The 17,449-nt window shown below is 46.5% G+C and overlaps 1 protein-coding gene across 6 annotated transcripts in view; it reads right to left on the reverse strand.

Moving 5' to 3' along the window:
* Positions 1-9,787: 9,787 nt before the first annotated feature.
* The window catches only part of LOC126544285 (uncharacterized), a 61,603-nt gene continuing 53,941 nt past the window's right edge, over positions 9,788-17,449 (reverse strand). For 4 of the 6 annotated variants that reach the window (XM_050191547.3, XM_050191544.3, XM_050191545.3 and 1 more), the window contains one exon: positions 9,788-10,073. In XM_050191547.3, coding sequence (XP_050047504.1) covers positions 10,018-10,073 — 56 coding nt within the window. In that variant the 3' untranslated portion in view covers positions 9,788-10,017. Of the gene's footprint in view, positions 10,074-10,321; positions 10,400-17,449 lie in introns of all 6 variants that reach the window. The other 2 variants (XM_055062518.2, XM_050191546.3) reach the window with 1 other exon arrangement.

Genomic DNA, 17,449 nt, shown 5'->3' on the forward strand with positions numbered 1-17,449 from the left:
CAACAAGACGACCTCGCGCATCTATACGAGAGTCGCCCCACAGGCAGCTGTGCGCATTTAAATCACCCAGAACAACATAAGGTTCTGGCAATTGATCCATAAAGGACTGAAATTCATGTTTGTTTAATTGGTAATGTGGGGGTATGTAAAGCGAGCTAATGGTGAGGAGTTTGTTTAGGAGAACAGCTCGAACCGCCACTGCTTCAAGAGGAGTTTGTAGCTGTAAAAGTTGACACGCAATGTTTTATGGATAACAATGGCAACACCACGCGATGATGCGACAGCATTATCGCGATCTTTGCAAAAAGTTATATACTGTCGGAGAAAGTTTCTGTATTTTGATTTTAGGTGTGTTTCCTGTAAATACAGCACTTTTGGATTGTGTTTGTGGATGAGTTCTTGCACACCATCAAGGTTTCTAAGAAGACCTCTGACGTTCCATTGAATAATTTGTGTATGCATATTGGAAGTAAAGAGGTGCTGTGTGTACAGAAACAGAAGTAGTAATTACAGAGATTAGATTACAGAGCTCTTTCAAGGCCCTGTAACCGGGGTTTTGCCTTTTCTGGAACGTTCGAGGGAGCCTCGCCGCTCCTTAGGCGCTTGGTGCGCCTGGAGGATAGGTGTAGTGTCCATTGCCTCTTGTGAGGCGCCGGACACGCGCTCTTGCGAGCGAGAAGTTTTCCGAGAGAGCCCTGCCTCGGAAGGCAAGACCTCTGCGCCCACCAGCCCGGAGGTCGATGGGGCTCCCTGAGGGATTTGGCTGTGCCGGCTCTTGCCAGCGCTGGAAGGGGCCGGGAATCTTGGGGCAGCCTTAGCTGCGCCAACCTTTGGGGTCGATGGTCCCTTCTGCTGGGTTGGTCGGAGCCGCGCTAGCTGCAACCGCCGCGGAGGCAGATGGCGTAACTGCCGACTCACTGCTTGAGGGTCGGACAGCCGCCGGAAGCCGTTGTGTCACTGCCCCCTGACGCGTCACTTCGGCAAAGGTTTCCTGGGCAGGTATGAAGCCCGCCTGCGTGCCTCCTTGAATGATATATTCTCCTTTATTTTGATCGTTACAATTTCTTTTTCTTTTTTCCAGGATGGGCACGACCGCGAGTATACGGCGTGCTCACCGTCACAGTTCACGCAGCGGAGAGTGTTTTCACACGAGTCAGCGGAGTGCTCATGAGCACTGCATTTTGCACAAGTTTGGCGGCCGTGGCAGTTCGGTGAGCTGTGGCCAAATCGCTGGCATTTAAGACATCTCAGAGAGTTTGGGACATATGGTCTGACCCGGATCTTCACATATCCTGTCTCAATACTCTCAGGGAGCACACTTGAACCAAAGGTAAGAATTAGATGTTTTGTTTTGATCGCTTTTCCATCGCGCCTTAACAGAATTCTCTTAACATTGATTACGTTTTGATCGCTCCAGCCTTCTAATAGTTCAACGTCCGTAAGCTCCATCAGATCATCATCTGAAACTACACCACGGGTGGTGTTCACCGTGCGGTGCGGGGTCACTGTTACTGGGACATCTCCAAATGATACAAGGTTAGGCAGTTTCTCGTGTTGGTTTTTGTCGCGGAGTTCCAAAATGAGGTCACCGTTAGCCATCTTTGATGCTTTATAGCCTGGTCCAAGTGCCTGAGTAAGGGATTTCGAAACAACAAAAGGTGAGATTGTTCGTGCTTGTTTTTCTTGTTTGTCAGAATGGATGACATGAAATCGCGGGAAAGCTTGTTTTTGGCGTCCAAAAAATTCAAAGATTTCTTCGGTGCACCCCCTCTTTAGGGAGCGATCAGGTAGTGTAGGGAAGGAACTAGTCATAAGTGAGAGCGTATTTTTCAGCAGCCACCCACCATGGAGCCCAACAAGGGGATGCTGCAGGGCCTGTAAGAACAGGGCCTACAAAGGCCAGCTATACGCTACCACTATAACCACATATAATACAACATAGCTTGGCTATTCACACAATGTTAACCCTTGCTGCCAGGAAGATCGGAAGTAATAAAGAAATGAGTAGGAGCTAGGAAAGATGTAAAAGCTAGAGAGAAAGACGAAGATTGGAGAGGAGGATAGGAAAAGGCAACTACCGATTTCCCCCGGGTGAGTCAATCCGGGGGTGCCATCTACGTGAAGCAGAGGCTAAAGGGGTGTGTTGCCTCCGCTGGGGGGGCCTTAAAGGCCCGAACACCCAGCATCGGCTCAACCCCCAGGATCCCCCTTTCCCCGGACACGGCTAAGCCGCGCACGGGTACACGCGGGATGGTCCAACCATCGTGTGCTAGGGTACGCGGAGTCGCAGCGCACCAAGCGCCTGCTGACGCAGCCGCCCGGGCAAACATGAGTAGAAATAATCGCTGCAAAACAGGGTTACAAATGCAGAGCTGCGGTAGTAAACAAACATCGGATAAGTTATATCACGCACATTGCTCGCACACATAATCAAGCATCGTGTAAAAAAAGTGTAGTGTAAAGCATGAAAAGCAGAAAAAATAAACAATACTAACAATGCTGAGACAAGCAGAAATCAAATTTAGGGGTAGCGTACACAACATCTGACAGATTTAGTATGCACACTGCTCGCGCACGTGATAAAAAGTGTAGCTTAAGGCATGAAAGAGGAGAAGAAAACCTGCGTCACGTTACACAGGTATACAGAACAAGGCGTAAAGTACGACGCTTTTTGATGACAGAAACTGCATCTATCCGTCTGCGTGAGAGTGCTCTCAGGAAGAGAATTCCACAATTGGGTGACTCGTGCCAAAGCTGACTGATTAAATGCATCCATGTTTCCGTAGATGCGAGTGATTGATTGATTGATGAATATTGTTTCTTGGCGCAAGGGCCAGAAATGGCCAAAGAGCGCCATGACATTTGGTGAAGAATGGCAATGAGTATCGATGAATATGGCGGTTATCGAGTGGCTGTATATTGGCCTAAAATATTCGCTGTAAATGCTGTAAAATATGTATCAATTAAAATAATGTCAATGAGAAGTGAGTCCTACGGTTGTAAAAGTACGTTGAGAACGATAAGATACTAAAAGATGTTAATTTATAGCAGCACCAGTGCCTCTGCAGAGCCCTTCAGTGCAAGGGCTGCGAGGCATGTGCTCTGTAAGTGATTTCATTGCAGCTACAGCCTCTCAGCAGAGGCTGTGCTACAAATAGCCTGGCCAAATGATTTCTATGGTATTAGTTTCTTCTAAGAACTTGAGTACTGATTTAAAATTAATTAGAGGGTCGTTGCCTAAAAAGAAAACTGGGTGCAGAGGTATATTATGACGGTATAAGGAAGGGAAGAACTTTTTTCTCTCCTCTTCTAATAATGGGCACTGAACGAGAACATGAAGGACTGTAAGTCTACTTCCACACCTAGTGCATGTCGGAGGGTTAGTTCCAGTTAGAATGTATGAGTGAGTGCTATAGGTATGCCCAATTCTTAACCTACAGAGCAGTACTTCCTTATGTCTGGTTGTTTTCTCAGAGATCCAGTTTCCTATTTTCGGTTTGATTAGGTGCAGTTTGTTGGGTACCTGAGTGTCCCATTGCCGTTGCCAATATTTCCGTAGTTTATGCTGTAAAAATGGTTTAAGGTCTGTGTAGGGTACAGGTATATTAATGTTTGCATCACAAAAAGGTACGGATGTAGCCCTTTCGTCAGCAGCTACGTTGCCCTCTAGGCCTCTATGGCCAGGCACCCAACAAAGAACAATCATTTGGTTAGACAGGTACGCTGAACATAGAAGGTTATAGACTTCATTAAGGATGGAGTTTTTGTGTTTTCGTATACTTGATATGCAGCTAACAACGCTTAATGAGTCTGTGAATATGACAGCCTTTCTTATACCTGTTTGTTTGATATGTTTCACAGCAGAGAGGATCGCGTATGCCTCCGCTGTGAAAATGCTGGTGTTTGGATTTAATGCACCGAACGTTGAAAACGAAGGTCCCAGCGCTGCATAAGCTACACCATAAGTAGACTTTGAAGCGTCTGTATAAAACTCTGCGCAGGAGTACTTCGCCTGGAGTTCGAGGAAGTGTGAATGTATATGCACCTCAGGCGCATGTTTTGTTATTGCGACGAAAGACATATCGCACTGGATAGACTGCCATTCCCAAGGTGGTGCAAGGTTAGTGGGAGTCATTAGGACTGTTTCTTGATGTTGAATACCGGTTTCATTAGCCAGTTGTTCTAAGCGCACAGATAGAGGAGCTCGAACAGACGGGCGGTTACGGTAAAGTCTTGCAGAAGATAAGTCAAGTACAGTTGAATAACACGGATGTTCGTCATTCGATTTACATTTTAAAAAGTAGCAAAAGCTTAGGTATGTTCTGCGTAGGTGTAGGGACCATTCGTTCGCTTCGACATACAGACTTTCCACAGGGCTTGTCCTAAATGCGCCTGTTGCCAGCCGTATACCTAGATTGTGGACCGGGTCGAGAATTTTGAGAGCACTGTCCGATGCGGATTGGTACACCACGGCTCCGTAGTCGAGGCGTGATCGTACAAGGCTTTTATACAGGCTAAGCAAACACCTCCTGTCACTTCCCCAGCTTGTTCGAGAAAGCAGCTTCAGCAGGTTCATAGTCTTTAGGCACTTGGCTTTAAGATATTTTAAGTGGGGAATGAAATTAAGTTTTGTGTCCAAAATAATACCTAAAAATTTATGTTCAAGACTGACCGATAGTCGTTCTCCGTTAAGGTCAATGGCTGGTTCCGGTGAAATGCCTCTCTTGTTTGAGAACACATGTACTTTTTTGAGGGTTAAATTTAAAACCATTTTCTTCTGACCACTTGGAGAGTTTGTTTAGGCCAAGCTGTAACTGTCTCTCGCAGATGCTAAGATTGCATGATCTAAAAGCTATCTGTACATCGTCTACATAAACCGAGTAAAAGAGTGTGCGTGGTATGATGGTATGTAAGGAGTTCATTTTCACAATAAAGAGTGTACAGCTCAGCACTCCACCCTGCGGTACACCTGTCTCCTGTACGAATGATCGTGACTGCACATTGCCAACTCTAACACGAAACGTTCTGTCAGACAGGTAGCTTTCAATAATGGTCAGCAGGTTGCCACGTATACCCATTCCAGAAAGATCCCGAAGGATCCCAAAGCGCCACGTAGTGTCATACGCCTTTTCCATATCAAGGAATACAGATACGACAAGCTGTTTGTGGATAAAGGCTTCACGGATGTACAGTCGCGGTCAAAAATACGCGGCCCACGGCTCCAGTCGGCGGAGCGGCCGCGAGCCGCACCGCGGCGCTCGCGTCGGCGCTGCGAGAGTTTGCGCTCTGACGACAGGTATCTCCCTCGCTCTCGGGCGGATACGTAACGGACGATACGTAACGGGCGGATACGTAACGGATACGGACGATACGTAGGGAGATACCTGTCGTCAGAGCGCAAACTCTCGCAGCGCCGACGCGAGCGCCGCGGTGCGGCTCGCGGCCGCTCCGCCGACTGGAGCCGTGGGCCGCGTATTTTTGACCGCGACTGTACGTTTCCATGCGGACAAGCTGGTCTGTCGTCGACCTACCTTCCCTGAAACCGCATTGGTATGGGTCTAATGTTTTGTGGGTTTCAAGATAGTGGAGCAAGCGTTTATTCACCATCTTTTCAAAGAGTTTGCATAGGCAGCTTGTCAACGCTATCGGTCTATAACTATTTGGCAAAGAAGGGTCCTTACCCTGTTTCAAAATGGGAATTATAATGGCCTCTTTCCAAACAGAGGGAATCTGGCCGGAAGACCATATACCATTGTAAAGAAAAAGAAGGGTTTTTTGTGTTTCAGATGGCAAGTGCTTTAACATTTCATATATTATGCGGTCAGAGCCTGGGGCAGATTTGTTGCAGCCGTTTAGTGCTGCTTGAAGCTCTGCTATGCCAAATGGTCTATTATATACCTCACATTTTGCAGTTTTTCCTACTAATGGCTGCCGTTCTATTCGTGATTTATGTTTTTGAAATGTGTCCGAATAGTGCGACGAACTGGATATGCGTTCAAAGTGTGCGCCTAGAAAGTTCGCCTGGTCTTCCATACTATCTCCCTGTGTATTTACTAAGGGTAGCGAGTAAGGTTGTCGACCTTTTATTCTGTGCACTCTATTCCAGACCTTTGTCTCATCCGTGTAAGAGTTAATTCCTGATATATAATTTTGCCAACTCTCTCTTCTAGCTTGTCGGCGCGTTCTCCTTCCCTGAGATTTGACATGCTTGAAATTAACAAGGTTTTCTGCAGTCGGAGAATCGCGGAGCAGCCCCCATGCTTTGTTCTGCTTTTTACGCGCGTTACGACATTCCTCATTCCACCATGGAACACGGCGCTTCTTAGATGATCCCTTTGTTTCTGGGATACATTTGGTCGCGGCATCAATCAGAAAAAAGGTGAAGTATTCAACCGCGGCTTCCAGGCTTAGAGCAGAAACGTCAGCCCACGATATGAGAGTAATTTTTCGGAACTGTTCCCAGTCGGCTGAATCAGTTTTCCACCGAGGAAATTGTGGGGGACATTCATTCGTCTTCGGTGTAGATAGAACGATCGGGAAATGGTCGCTCCCGTATGGATTTCTAATAACGTTCCATTTAAGATCAGGTAAAAGGGTGGGTGATGCAATACTGAGGTCTATAGAGGAATAGGTCTTATGTGCAGTATTATAATATGTAGGTGCCTTCCTATTCAAAAGGCATGCACCAGATGAAAAGAGAAACTGTTCAATCATCCGACCTCGCACATCGCAATGAGAGTCACCCCATAGGTTGCTGTATGCATTGAAATCTCCTAGAACCAAATAGGGTTGGGGTAATTGATCTATTAATGCATAAAATTCATGTTTATGGAGCTGATAGTGCGGGGGTATATACAGAGAGCAGACGGTAATAAGTTTGTTTAGAAGTATGGCTCGAACGGCCACTGCCTCTAGGGGCGTTTGTAGTTGTAGATGTTGACACGCTATACCTTTATCGAGTATAATGATTACACCGCCAGATGATGCGATGGCATCATCACGATCTTTTCAAAAAATAACATAATGACGAAGAAAGTTAGTGTGTTTAGATTTCAGATGGGTTTCCTGTACACACAGCACTTTTGGAGTGAGTTCGTAGAGAAGTTCTTGAACATCATCAAGGTTTCTGAGGAGACCTCTGACGTTCCACTGCATAATCAGCGTGTCCATAGTGAAGTTAACTTGGTGCTGTGTGTATGGAAATGGAAGTTATACCTTAGATTACAGAGCCCTTTCGAGGCCCTGTAATCGGGGTTTTGCCCTTTTTGAAGCGTTCGAGGGAGCCCCGCCGCTCCTTAGGCGTTTGGTGCGCCTTCAGGACAGGTGTAGTGTCCATTGCCTCTATTGAGGCGCCGGACACGTGCTCTTGAGAGCGAGAAGATTTCCGGGTGAGTCCCGCCTCGGAAGGCAAGACCCCTGCGCCCACCAGCCCGGAGGTCGATGGGGCTCCCTGAGGGATTTGGCTGCGCCGGCTGTTGCCAGCGCTGGAAGGGGCCGGGGAGCCCGGGGCAGCCTCGGCTGTGCCAACCTTCGGGGTCGATGATCCCTCATTCTGGGTTGACGGGGCAGCGCTAGCTGCGACCGCCGCGGGGGCAGATGGCGTAGCTGTCGACTCACTGCTTGTGGGTCGCACAGCCGGCGGAGGCCGTTGTGACGCTGCCCCCTGACGCGCCACTTCGGCAAAGCTTTTCTTTGGCAGGTATGCTACCCGCCTGCGTGCCTCCTTGAATGAGATATTTTCTTTCACTTTGATCGTTACTACCCTAGTAGATGGGAAAACGGATACGCACCCACACAAATGTGCATGCACACATGCACAAACACATGCATACAATGCCGCAGCATTGTTTGTGTACGTGTGCCATGTTAAGCTTGGCTGTGCGTTTAGATTTGAGGCAGAGATGTGCACAATGCAGGCTAGAACCCAGTTCCAGAAAAACACTAACAGGTGCAATGTTAGCGTGCAAATGCAGCACACACAAATATTACTTGTGTTATACAGTATATAAAGTATATAGTATACAGTATATGTATTACCCCGAGCTCGCTCCCCTCCCCCCTGTTCCTTTGCTCATGGAGGGAGGCAACACTTGTGTGTGAAGCCGCCATCTTTCTTACCCTCGCAGAATTTCACTCGCCCCTAAAGCGCCAGATGCGCAGGGTGTGATAGAATTTTATTGCACTGGGACTTTATACAGAACATGATGCAGTTTCACTTCGGCGGTCGCTCTTGTCATGCCGCGCACGATTTGGGAGGTGCGTTTTGTAGTTCAATCATTTGACCATCTGCATCCACGGAAGCTTAAATTTACTGTCTCGGCATTCCTTTGCTGCGAAAGCGAAATTTCGTTATACTGGAATTGCTTACAAACATACTTTGTTATACTGACGTTCTAATTACACAACATTCTATGGACAAGAGGTTATGAAGGGGAATGAAGTTAAATACTTCGTTATATCAAGAATTTCGTTATATTGAAGTATGTTATATCGACGTTTTACTGTGCCCTTACCTATTTCTGAATAAATAGACATGCTCCACACATCCTTTTGTGTTGTGCCCATCTCACTATGTTACATGGATATCACTTCTGGCATAATTAACTCTTGCACTCAATACTATGGTAGTGCGAGTGAACAATTACTCTTATATTATCTCCACTTCCTTCAGCCGTCACTTTTGCAACAACTTCTGGTACACCAAGCCTCTAGTACGCCTACAAACAATGTACTCCAGGTATGGTTTACTGATTCTGTACAAGTTAACACTTTTGCAAAATGGTTGATAACCAGGGTATGATGATATAGTTCTGAATTTTTGCCATCTGCTTTTTCTTCTACATTTACATTTTCCTTTAGAAATTGGCCTCATGTCAGAGCTGGCCTGGAGCTAAGTCTTCATCTTAACACAACTGTTCTCTACCATCAAAGAAAGACAGAAGGAAGTGAAAACGGCAATTTTGAAAGCAGTTGCTTAGGTGTTGGTCACCAGACAAGAGCTGCAACATGGCCTGGAGGTGGCACTGCTATACCTAGTGTTGTTTAGCTGTTGCTTAGTGGCAACTTCTCCGGAGCACATGGTTGCTTCTTGAACCATTTGACTGCACTCTATGAACAGAATTGCAACTGGCAGACAGAAAACAAATTCGCAACTCTGCTTACTTTGGGACTATATGCAATAACTCCATCTGATCAATACAGTCGATTTCTAACGAAATCGCCTCTGAAGTGAAGTGATGACGAATAGGCAGTCACCTAGCTTGCTTCAGGTTATCAAGATTTACTATATCTGCTGCAGTCTCGCATTTTGCCTATCTCTTGAAGTTATCTGTGCCAGCAGTGACCCTGGTTTTATCTCTTACCTGCTTTTTCTTTTCTTTCAAATACTCTAAATGTGTCTTGACTACCTTGATTGCACTGATCAGTTAATGCTCCGATCAGCTCTGCACCCCATCATTAGTGGAAAGTGAATGTTCCTTATGGTTCTCCTGCTCAATATTTTGACATTGCATTGCAGTGTGCCAAGTCTGGATATTTTCTGCAGCCTGCTTGATATGGTGGTGGTGCCATCTGGTGTGGCGAAAATTGATACTGATTTCTGTGAATGAACAATGTTTGCAGAGCATGATTATGTAGAAAAAAAAAAGGTTATCGTAACGACTGGCAGAGCATGGTGAGCATTGTTTCGTGCGACCGAAACTTCGAGCTCTGTAGGAACAGAGAAATGAAGCATTGGTGTTGTGAGTGCCCGGAAGTGGCAGCATTTCATATTCAATAACACCACTCGTAAAAGGCGCAATCTTTATTTGAAAACAATTTGCGAGAATGTCTCCTTCATACCTAACACACTCCACATTTTTTTTCTACAGGCATTGTGGGGCCCCTATGAAACGAAATGCATGAAAATGCACGGACGAATTTGCCTCAATACAAAATTGTGTGAGAGTGTGCTGTCAAAACTCTGAGCTATAGCACAGCCATAACTTTGAGAGCAGATGATAAAAAAAAATTGAGTTGCTACTCTGAACGCTTAGTCACAGGAGCTTGAGTCATTGGGATCTTCGCCAAGTTTCCTGGAAGTTAAGAAAAAAAAGATGGATTACAATGTTTTCTAGCACAGTTGAGAACAAATTATTACTTAAAAATTCTCTTTTATTTTCCATCAAATTCACAAGCTACATAGAAAAAAAAACTAGCAATAAAGGTACACTGCAACACTTTTTGAACATGACAAGGAAATATTTGTGATCTGCAGACCATGCTGCCATGAACAAGTGAGCCAAATAATATTCTGCTGCATGCACGAGGGAGCACCCATCACCTTGCATAGACGATTGGTCACTTTCTCCTGTGGCTTTCAAGGCTTTGTCTATTCTTTCTCCTCTATGGTGTCGTAGACCTGCGTGACAGCCCACAGGTGCCAGTCATAGAGCAATTTGTTCATGTCAGTGTGTTATTCCCAAGTGCAAGTATGCACGCTTTTTTTTTTATCGACCTTGATGTTTGCTGACATTGAAATGAGTGCTTTTGGAGTGTTTTGCTACATCAAGGACGATGGCAAATTTTTATTACCTAGATCTCCCACTTTGTAATTTCCACAATCCTTATCAGAAAAATTAACTGATTACTTTAACCATAGTTTAATCGCGCTTACCAAGAGCACATAAAAGACCAACTACACAGGCCTATGCTCCATACACACCCAGGCCTATGGACCAGGGACATGGCGTAATGTGAGCCAGCCTTTGCAACCCAACACTCCATGAAACCACCCCCTTAACCTTTTTACTCTTTTGCAAACCTCTAAAGGTCAACCAGACATGTGACCCTATGCTCAGTGTACTTGACCCAGTGCGCTTGATTCCCAGCAGATTTTCATCAATGTACACCTTGTTCATCTTGCCACCTTGGTGGGTGCCTTGCCAACGACTCTGTGTGCATTTTCTCCCAATATGCTTGTGCCACTTCAGTAGTTTGTTGCAACATATTGCAGTCATTGATTGCAATGGGCTCAGCTGCCAGTCATTTGGCAGAACATTGTAAAAAATGTGGTTGTGAGAGATATCTTGAAGACTGCGTGTTTTTGGAATGCTACAAAGAGCAACGTGCCCATTAGACTTAACGAAGATTTTCACATATACCAACATGGCAGTTCTTGTCTTCACGCGCCTTCTATATCTGTAGATTGTAGTGATGATGATGATATGTGGTGTTTAATGGCGCAAGGGCCAGGTGTGGCCAAAGAGCGCCATGACAAGTGGTGATGTTGACGATGTATTATGGAGATGTGGCTTGGCTGTAAAGTGGCCTAAAAATAGTTGCTGTAAAGTGCATAAAATCTACGTGATATAAAATTATGGCGATGACTAATGACGAATACTATGAACATTAAAATCCATCGTAAAAGAATGACATAGAATTGAAAATATATGAGATGGTAAAAATAGCTGGAGCACTGTTGCCTCGCCGGAGCCCTTGAAACATAAGGGCCTAGAGGCACGTGCTATACGAGAGAACTATCACAGCGCCATCCTCTGAAGAGAGGAGACGCTACGAACATGTGGGGCTAACAACATGCAATACAACATCTTTCAGGTAACTTAAGACTGCATTGGTGTCAAAGAGTGGTTCTGGACCAAGTAACATAACAGGATGAAGGGGGATGTGCTGCCGGTATGCTAGAGAAAATGTTTCCTTCTTTCAGATTCGGCTTCCCGACACTCCAGTAGAACGTGGAGGACGGTCAGCCTCTCCCCGCATCTACCACAGGTTGGAGGCTCGTTTCCCGTGAGTAAAAAGTTATGTGTTCCAAAAGTGTGTCCTATTCTTAGACGGCAGAAGAGGACATCTGTCCGGCGGGATTTTGTTACAGGAGGCCACAAACCTAATTGTGGCTTTATTACATGCAGTTTATTATTTATTTCTTCGTCCCACATGCGTTGCCAGTGATTTCGTAGTTTCCTTCTTAACAGAGGCTTCAGGTCTGTGAGAGGGACTGAAGCAGTAGGATTAACTGCATTCAGTGAAATTGATGTGGCCATCTGGTCCACTAGAACGTTACCCTGGATGCCCCTATGGCCAGGCAGCCAGCAAATAATCACATGCTGGTTAGATACATATGCCTTACATAACATGGAATAGAGTTCAATTATAACAGGATTTTTGTGCTTACAGAACGATATCAAAGACTTCACGACACTTAGGGAGTCTGTATATATAACTGATCTTTTGAGTTTTGATTTCCTTATATGCTTCACGGTCGATAATATTGCGTAGGCTTCAGCCGTAAAGATACTAGTTTTGCGGATGCAGTACGCCGGATTCCGACAAGGATGGACCGACGGCTGCATAGGACACCCCGTCGTGCGACTTCGATGCGTCTGTGTAGAACTCCGTGCAGGAGTGTTTGTGTTGGAGTTCCCGAAAATGCATTTGGATTTCAATGTCTGAAGTGTGCTTTGTAACTTGAACGAAAGATGTGTCGCATTGTATCAGCTGCCTCTCCCAAGGAGGTAGCAGCTTGGCTGGATGCATTAGGCGAAGCTCGAGGAGTGGAACTTGCATTTCTTCACTAAGCTCCCTCACACGCAGCGAGAAAGGCTGTCTTACGGAGGGACGATTGCGAAAGAGTGTAGCGTATGTCATCTCGTTAACGGTATTATAACACGGATGTTGAGGATTAGAGTGGACTTTCAAAAAATATGTTTGGCTGATGTATGTTCTCTGGATATGAAGTGACCACTCATTCAATTCTGCATATAAACTTTGTATGGGACTCGTTCTGAAAGCGCCCGTGGCTAAGCGGATTCCTAGATGGTGGACCGGATCTAGCATCTTTAGCGCGCTCGGGGCGGCAGAATGGTAGATCACGGCACCATAATCTAATCGTGACCGAATCAGGCTCTTATAGAGATTCATTAGGCACGTCCTGTCACTACCCCACGTAGTTTGCGATAGAAGTTTCAAGAGGTTGATTGTTTTCAGACATTTTTCTTTAAGATGTTTTATGTGTGGGATGAAAGTGAGTCTATTGTCAAGTATAACACCTAGAAATTTGTGTTCTTTGTTTACAGGTATCTGTTGTCCACACAGTTCTAAGCAAGGGTCCGGAACCAGGCCTCTCTTTCTTCTATACAGAACACAAGAACTCTTGTGAGGATTGATTTTAAATCCATTTTTCTCTGCCCACTGTGACACCTTGTTCAAACCATGCTGTACCTGTCTCTCGCAGACTGTGAAGTTGCAGGATTTAAAACCTATTTGTATATCGTCTACGTAGACGGAATAGAAAATAGCTGGTGGTAAAGATGCACGAAGCGTGTTCATCTTTACGACAAAGAGCATGCAGCTGAGTACGCCACCCTGGGGTACCCCAGTTTCCTGTTTAAATGTACGCGACAGTGCAGGACCTATTTTCACTCGAAATGTACGGTTCTCTAGGTAGCTCTCTATAGTATTTAGCATACTGCCGCGGATACCTAGCGCGGAAAGATCGCGCAGGATTCCGTACCGCCAGGTTGTGTCGTACGCTTTTTCCATATCCAGAAATACAGATAAGAAGGATTGCTTGTGCACGAAGGCATCGCGAATGCTCGCTTCGATGCGCACAAGATGGTCGGTTGTCGATCGCCCTTCCCGAAAACCACATTGAAATGGGTCAAGCATTTTACTGGACTCTAGGAGATGCACGAGACGACGATTGATCATTTTTTCAAATACCTTACAAAGGCAACTTGTCAGGGCTATCGGGCGGTAACTTGCCACTGAGGAAGGATCTTTGCCTTGTTTCAAAACCGGGATCACAATGGCTTCTTTCCATGTAGTCGGGAAGTATCCCGCAGCCCAAATCGTGTTGAAAAGTGTGACTAGTGTAACTTGGGTGTCTTTATGTAAGTTTTTGATCATTTCATACATGATTCTGTCAGATCCCGGTGCAGAGCTCTTGCATGCGCTCAAGGCAGCTCTCAACTCGGCAATGCTAAAAGGACAGTTGTATGGTTCATTCTGTTGACATTTTCTCATGAGTGGCTTACATTCTTCTATTTGTTTATATTTGAGAAAGGATTGCGAGTAATGGTTGGCACTTGACACGCTCTCAAAGTGCTCCCCAAGTGAGTCCGCCTGATCTTGTAGGGTATCGCCTTCGGTGTTTACCAAAGGGAGTGCATGTGCTTGTCGCCCTCTTATCCTATTGACCCTGTTCCAGGCTTTCGCCTCATCTCTGAACGAGTTAATACTCGATAGAAACTTCTGCCAACTTTCTCGTCTGGCCTGTCGGCGGGTTTGCCTGCCTTCGGATTTTACTTTTTTAAAGTTGACTAGATTCTCTGCAGTGGGAGAAGCGCGTAGCAACCCCCACGCCCTGTTCTGTTTTTTACGAGCGATCCTACAATCGTCGTTCCACCATGGGACACGTCGTTTGCAGGCCAAGCCTTTTACTTCTGATATGCATTTAAATGCGACATCTATTATGAATGCTGTAAAAAACTCGACTGCAGCGTCAATTCCTAACGAAGACAGGTCAGCCCATGAGATACTAGTTAGAGATCGAAATTTCTCCCAATCAGCTGTCTCAATCTTCCACCTAGGAGCGTATGGTGGATATTCGTTTTCTTTATATGATCTTAGCAGTATAGGGAAGTGGTCGCTGCCGTAAGGGTTGTCGGTAACTTCCCATTCAAGTTCAGGCAGTACAGACGGGGAGACTATACTAAGATCTATTGACGAAAAGGATCGGTTTGCAAGAGAGTAATATGTGGGTTCTTTCTTATTGATAAGGCACGCTCCAGAAGAAAAAAGGAACTGTTCAACAAGGCGACCTCGCGCATCTATACGAGAGTCGCCCCACAGGGAGCTGTGCGCATTGAAATCGCCAAGAAGAGCATAAGGTTCTGGCAATTGATCGATCAAGGAGTGAAATTCATGTTTGTTCAGTTGGTAATGCGGGGGTATGTAAAGGGAGCAAATGGTGATGAGTTTGTTTAGTAGGACAACTCGAACCGCCACTGCTTCAAGGGGTGTTTGTAGCTGTAAAGGTTGACACGCAATACTTCTATGAGTAAGAATCGCAACACCACCCGATGATGCGACGGCATCATCGCGATCTTTGCGAAACGTAACATACGTACGGAGAAAGTTTGTGTCTTTAAATTTTAAGTGTGTTTCCTGTAAACACAGCACTTTTGGATTATGTTTGTGGATGAGTTCTTGCAAATCATCAAGGTTTCTAAGGAGACCTCTGATGTTCCATTGAATGATTTGTGTATCCATGTTTAAGGTAAATTGGTGCTGTGTTTACGGAAACGGAGTGGATGCCTTATATTACAGAGCCCTTTCGAGGCCCTGTAATAGGTGTTTTGTTCTTTTTGAAGCGTTCGAGCGATTCTCGACGCTCCTTAGGCGTTTGGTGCGCCTTGGGGACAGGTGTAGTGTCCATTGCCTCGTGTGAGACGCCGGACAAGCGCTCTTGCGAGCGAGAGGTTTTCAGAGGGAGTCCCGCCTTGGAGGGCAAGACCCCTGCGCCCACCAGCCCGGAGGTCGATGGGGCTCCCTGAGGGATTTGGCTGTGCTGGCCGTTGCCAGCGCTGGAGGTGGCCTCGGAGGTTCGGGCAGCCTCGGCTGCGCCCACCTTCGGGGTCGATGGCTCCGTCTGCTCTGTTGGCGGAGCAGCGCTAGCTGCAACCACCGTGGGGGCAGATGGCGTGACTGGCGACTCACTGACTGTGGGTCGGACAGCCGCCGGAGGCCGTTGTGACGCTGCCCCCTGACGCGCCACATCGGCAAAGGTTTTCCTGGGCAGGTACGATAGCCGCCTACGTGCCTCCTTGAAACTTATATTTTCCTTTACTTTTATTGTTACAATTTCCTTTTCCTTTTTCCACGATGGGCACGACCGCGAGTACGCGGCGTGCTCCCCATCACAGTTTACACAGTGGAGAGTGTTTGCACAAGCTTCAGTGGCGTGTTCAAGGGCACTGCATTTGGCGCATGTTTGGCGGCCTCGGCAGCTCTGCGAGCTGTGGCCAAAACGCTGGCATTTGAAGCATCTTAGGGGATTTGGCACATATGGCCTGACACGGAGCTTGATGTACCCGGCCTCTACAGACTCGGGCAGAATACTTGAACCGAATGTGAGTATCAGGTGCTTTGTTTGAATTTCTTTTCCATCCCTTCTTATCTTAATTCTTCTCACATTGACGACATTCTGATCACTGAAGCCCTCCAGGAGCTCAGCCTCTGTTAGTTGGAGCAAATCGTCATCCGAGACAACGCCGCGGGTGGTGTTGAGAGTGCGGTGTGGAGTTACTGTTAGTGGAACATCTCCAAATGATACTATACTGGGCAACTTTTCGTACTGTTTCTGATCATGGAGCTCTAACAAGAGATCACCACTTGCCAGCCTTGATACCTTGTAGCCTGGGCCAAGGATATCAGTTAAGGACCTGGAAACTAGAAAAGGGGAAATGTTTCGTACTTGTTTGTCGGATTGTTCTGAGTGGATGACATGGTAACGTGGGAAGTTTGGTCTTTGACGTCCAAGGAACTGGAAAACTTCATCGGTGCGCCCTCTTTTGTGAGGGCGATCAGGAAGCGGAGGGAAAGAGGTTGCCATAAAGGGATTGAATTTTCGGCAATAACGCCAGCCACCCACCGTGGAGTCCTACAAGGGGACGCTACAGGGACTGTAAGAACAGGTCCTGCAAACGCCAGCTGTACGTTATCACTATAACCAAATATGAGATAACCTAGGTTGGTTATTCACACAAGGTTAACCCTTGCTGCCTGGAAAATTGGAAGTAAACGGAAGCTAGGAGGAGACAGGAAAGATGAAAAAGTAAGAGAAAGACGAAGATTAGAGGAAGAGAGAGACAGGAAGAGGCAACTACCGATTTCCCCCGGGTGGGTCAGTCCGGGGGTGCCGTCTACATGAAGCCGAGGCCAAAGGGGTGTGTTGCCGCCACCGAGGGGCCGTAAAGGTCCAAACACCCGGCATTGGCTCAACCCCCAGGATCCCCTTTTCCCCGGATACGGCTAAGCCGCGCACGGCTACACGCGGGAGGGTCCAACCCTCGTGTGCTCGGGTCCGTGGTGTCGCAACACACCAAACGCCTGCTGGCGCAGACGCCCCTGCGGGGAGATTGTAGTGAAATATGCTACTCATCGAATGTGTGATAGCATGTCGACAAAACCGTGGTAAGTGATGAATTGATGTTCTTATGATCTCTGCACAGATTCTCTTTTATAGCAATGCAGTTGATATGCAATCAACACTGGTTGCTGGTCAGTGTTGTCTTCACTGTGTCCCGTCATTTGTGCTGTTCGATTCCCATCTCAACATAAACATTCGTCATCCACATCACTAGATGCGTGTGTGGCAACCGCACATTGCAGTCGTGCATGTTGTTTTTCCAGAACAGCGTGCTGTCAGTGCGGAGTTGGAAGACACTTA

Source organism: Dermacentor andersoni, chromosome 10 (genome assembly GCF_023375885.2).
Source record: "Dermacentor andersoni chromosome 10, qqDerAnde1_hic_scaffold, whole genome shotgun sequence".
Taxonomy (NCBI): domain Eukaryota; kingdom Metazoa; phylum Arthropoda; class Arachnida; order Ixodida; family Ixodidae; genus Dermacentor; species Dermacentor andersoni.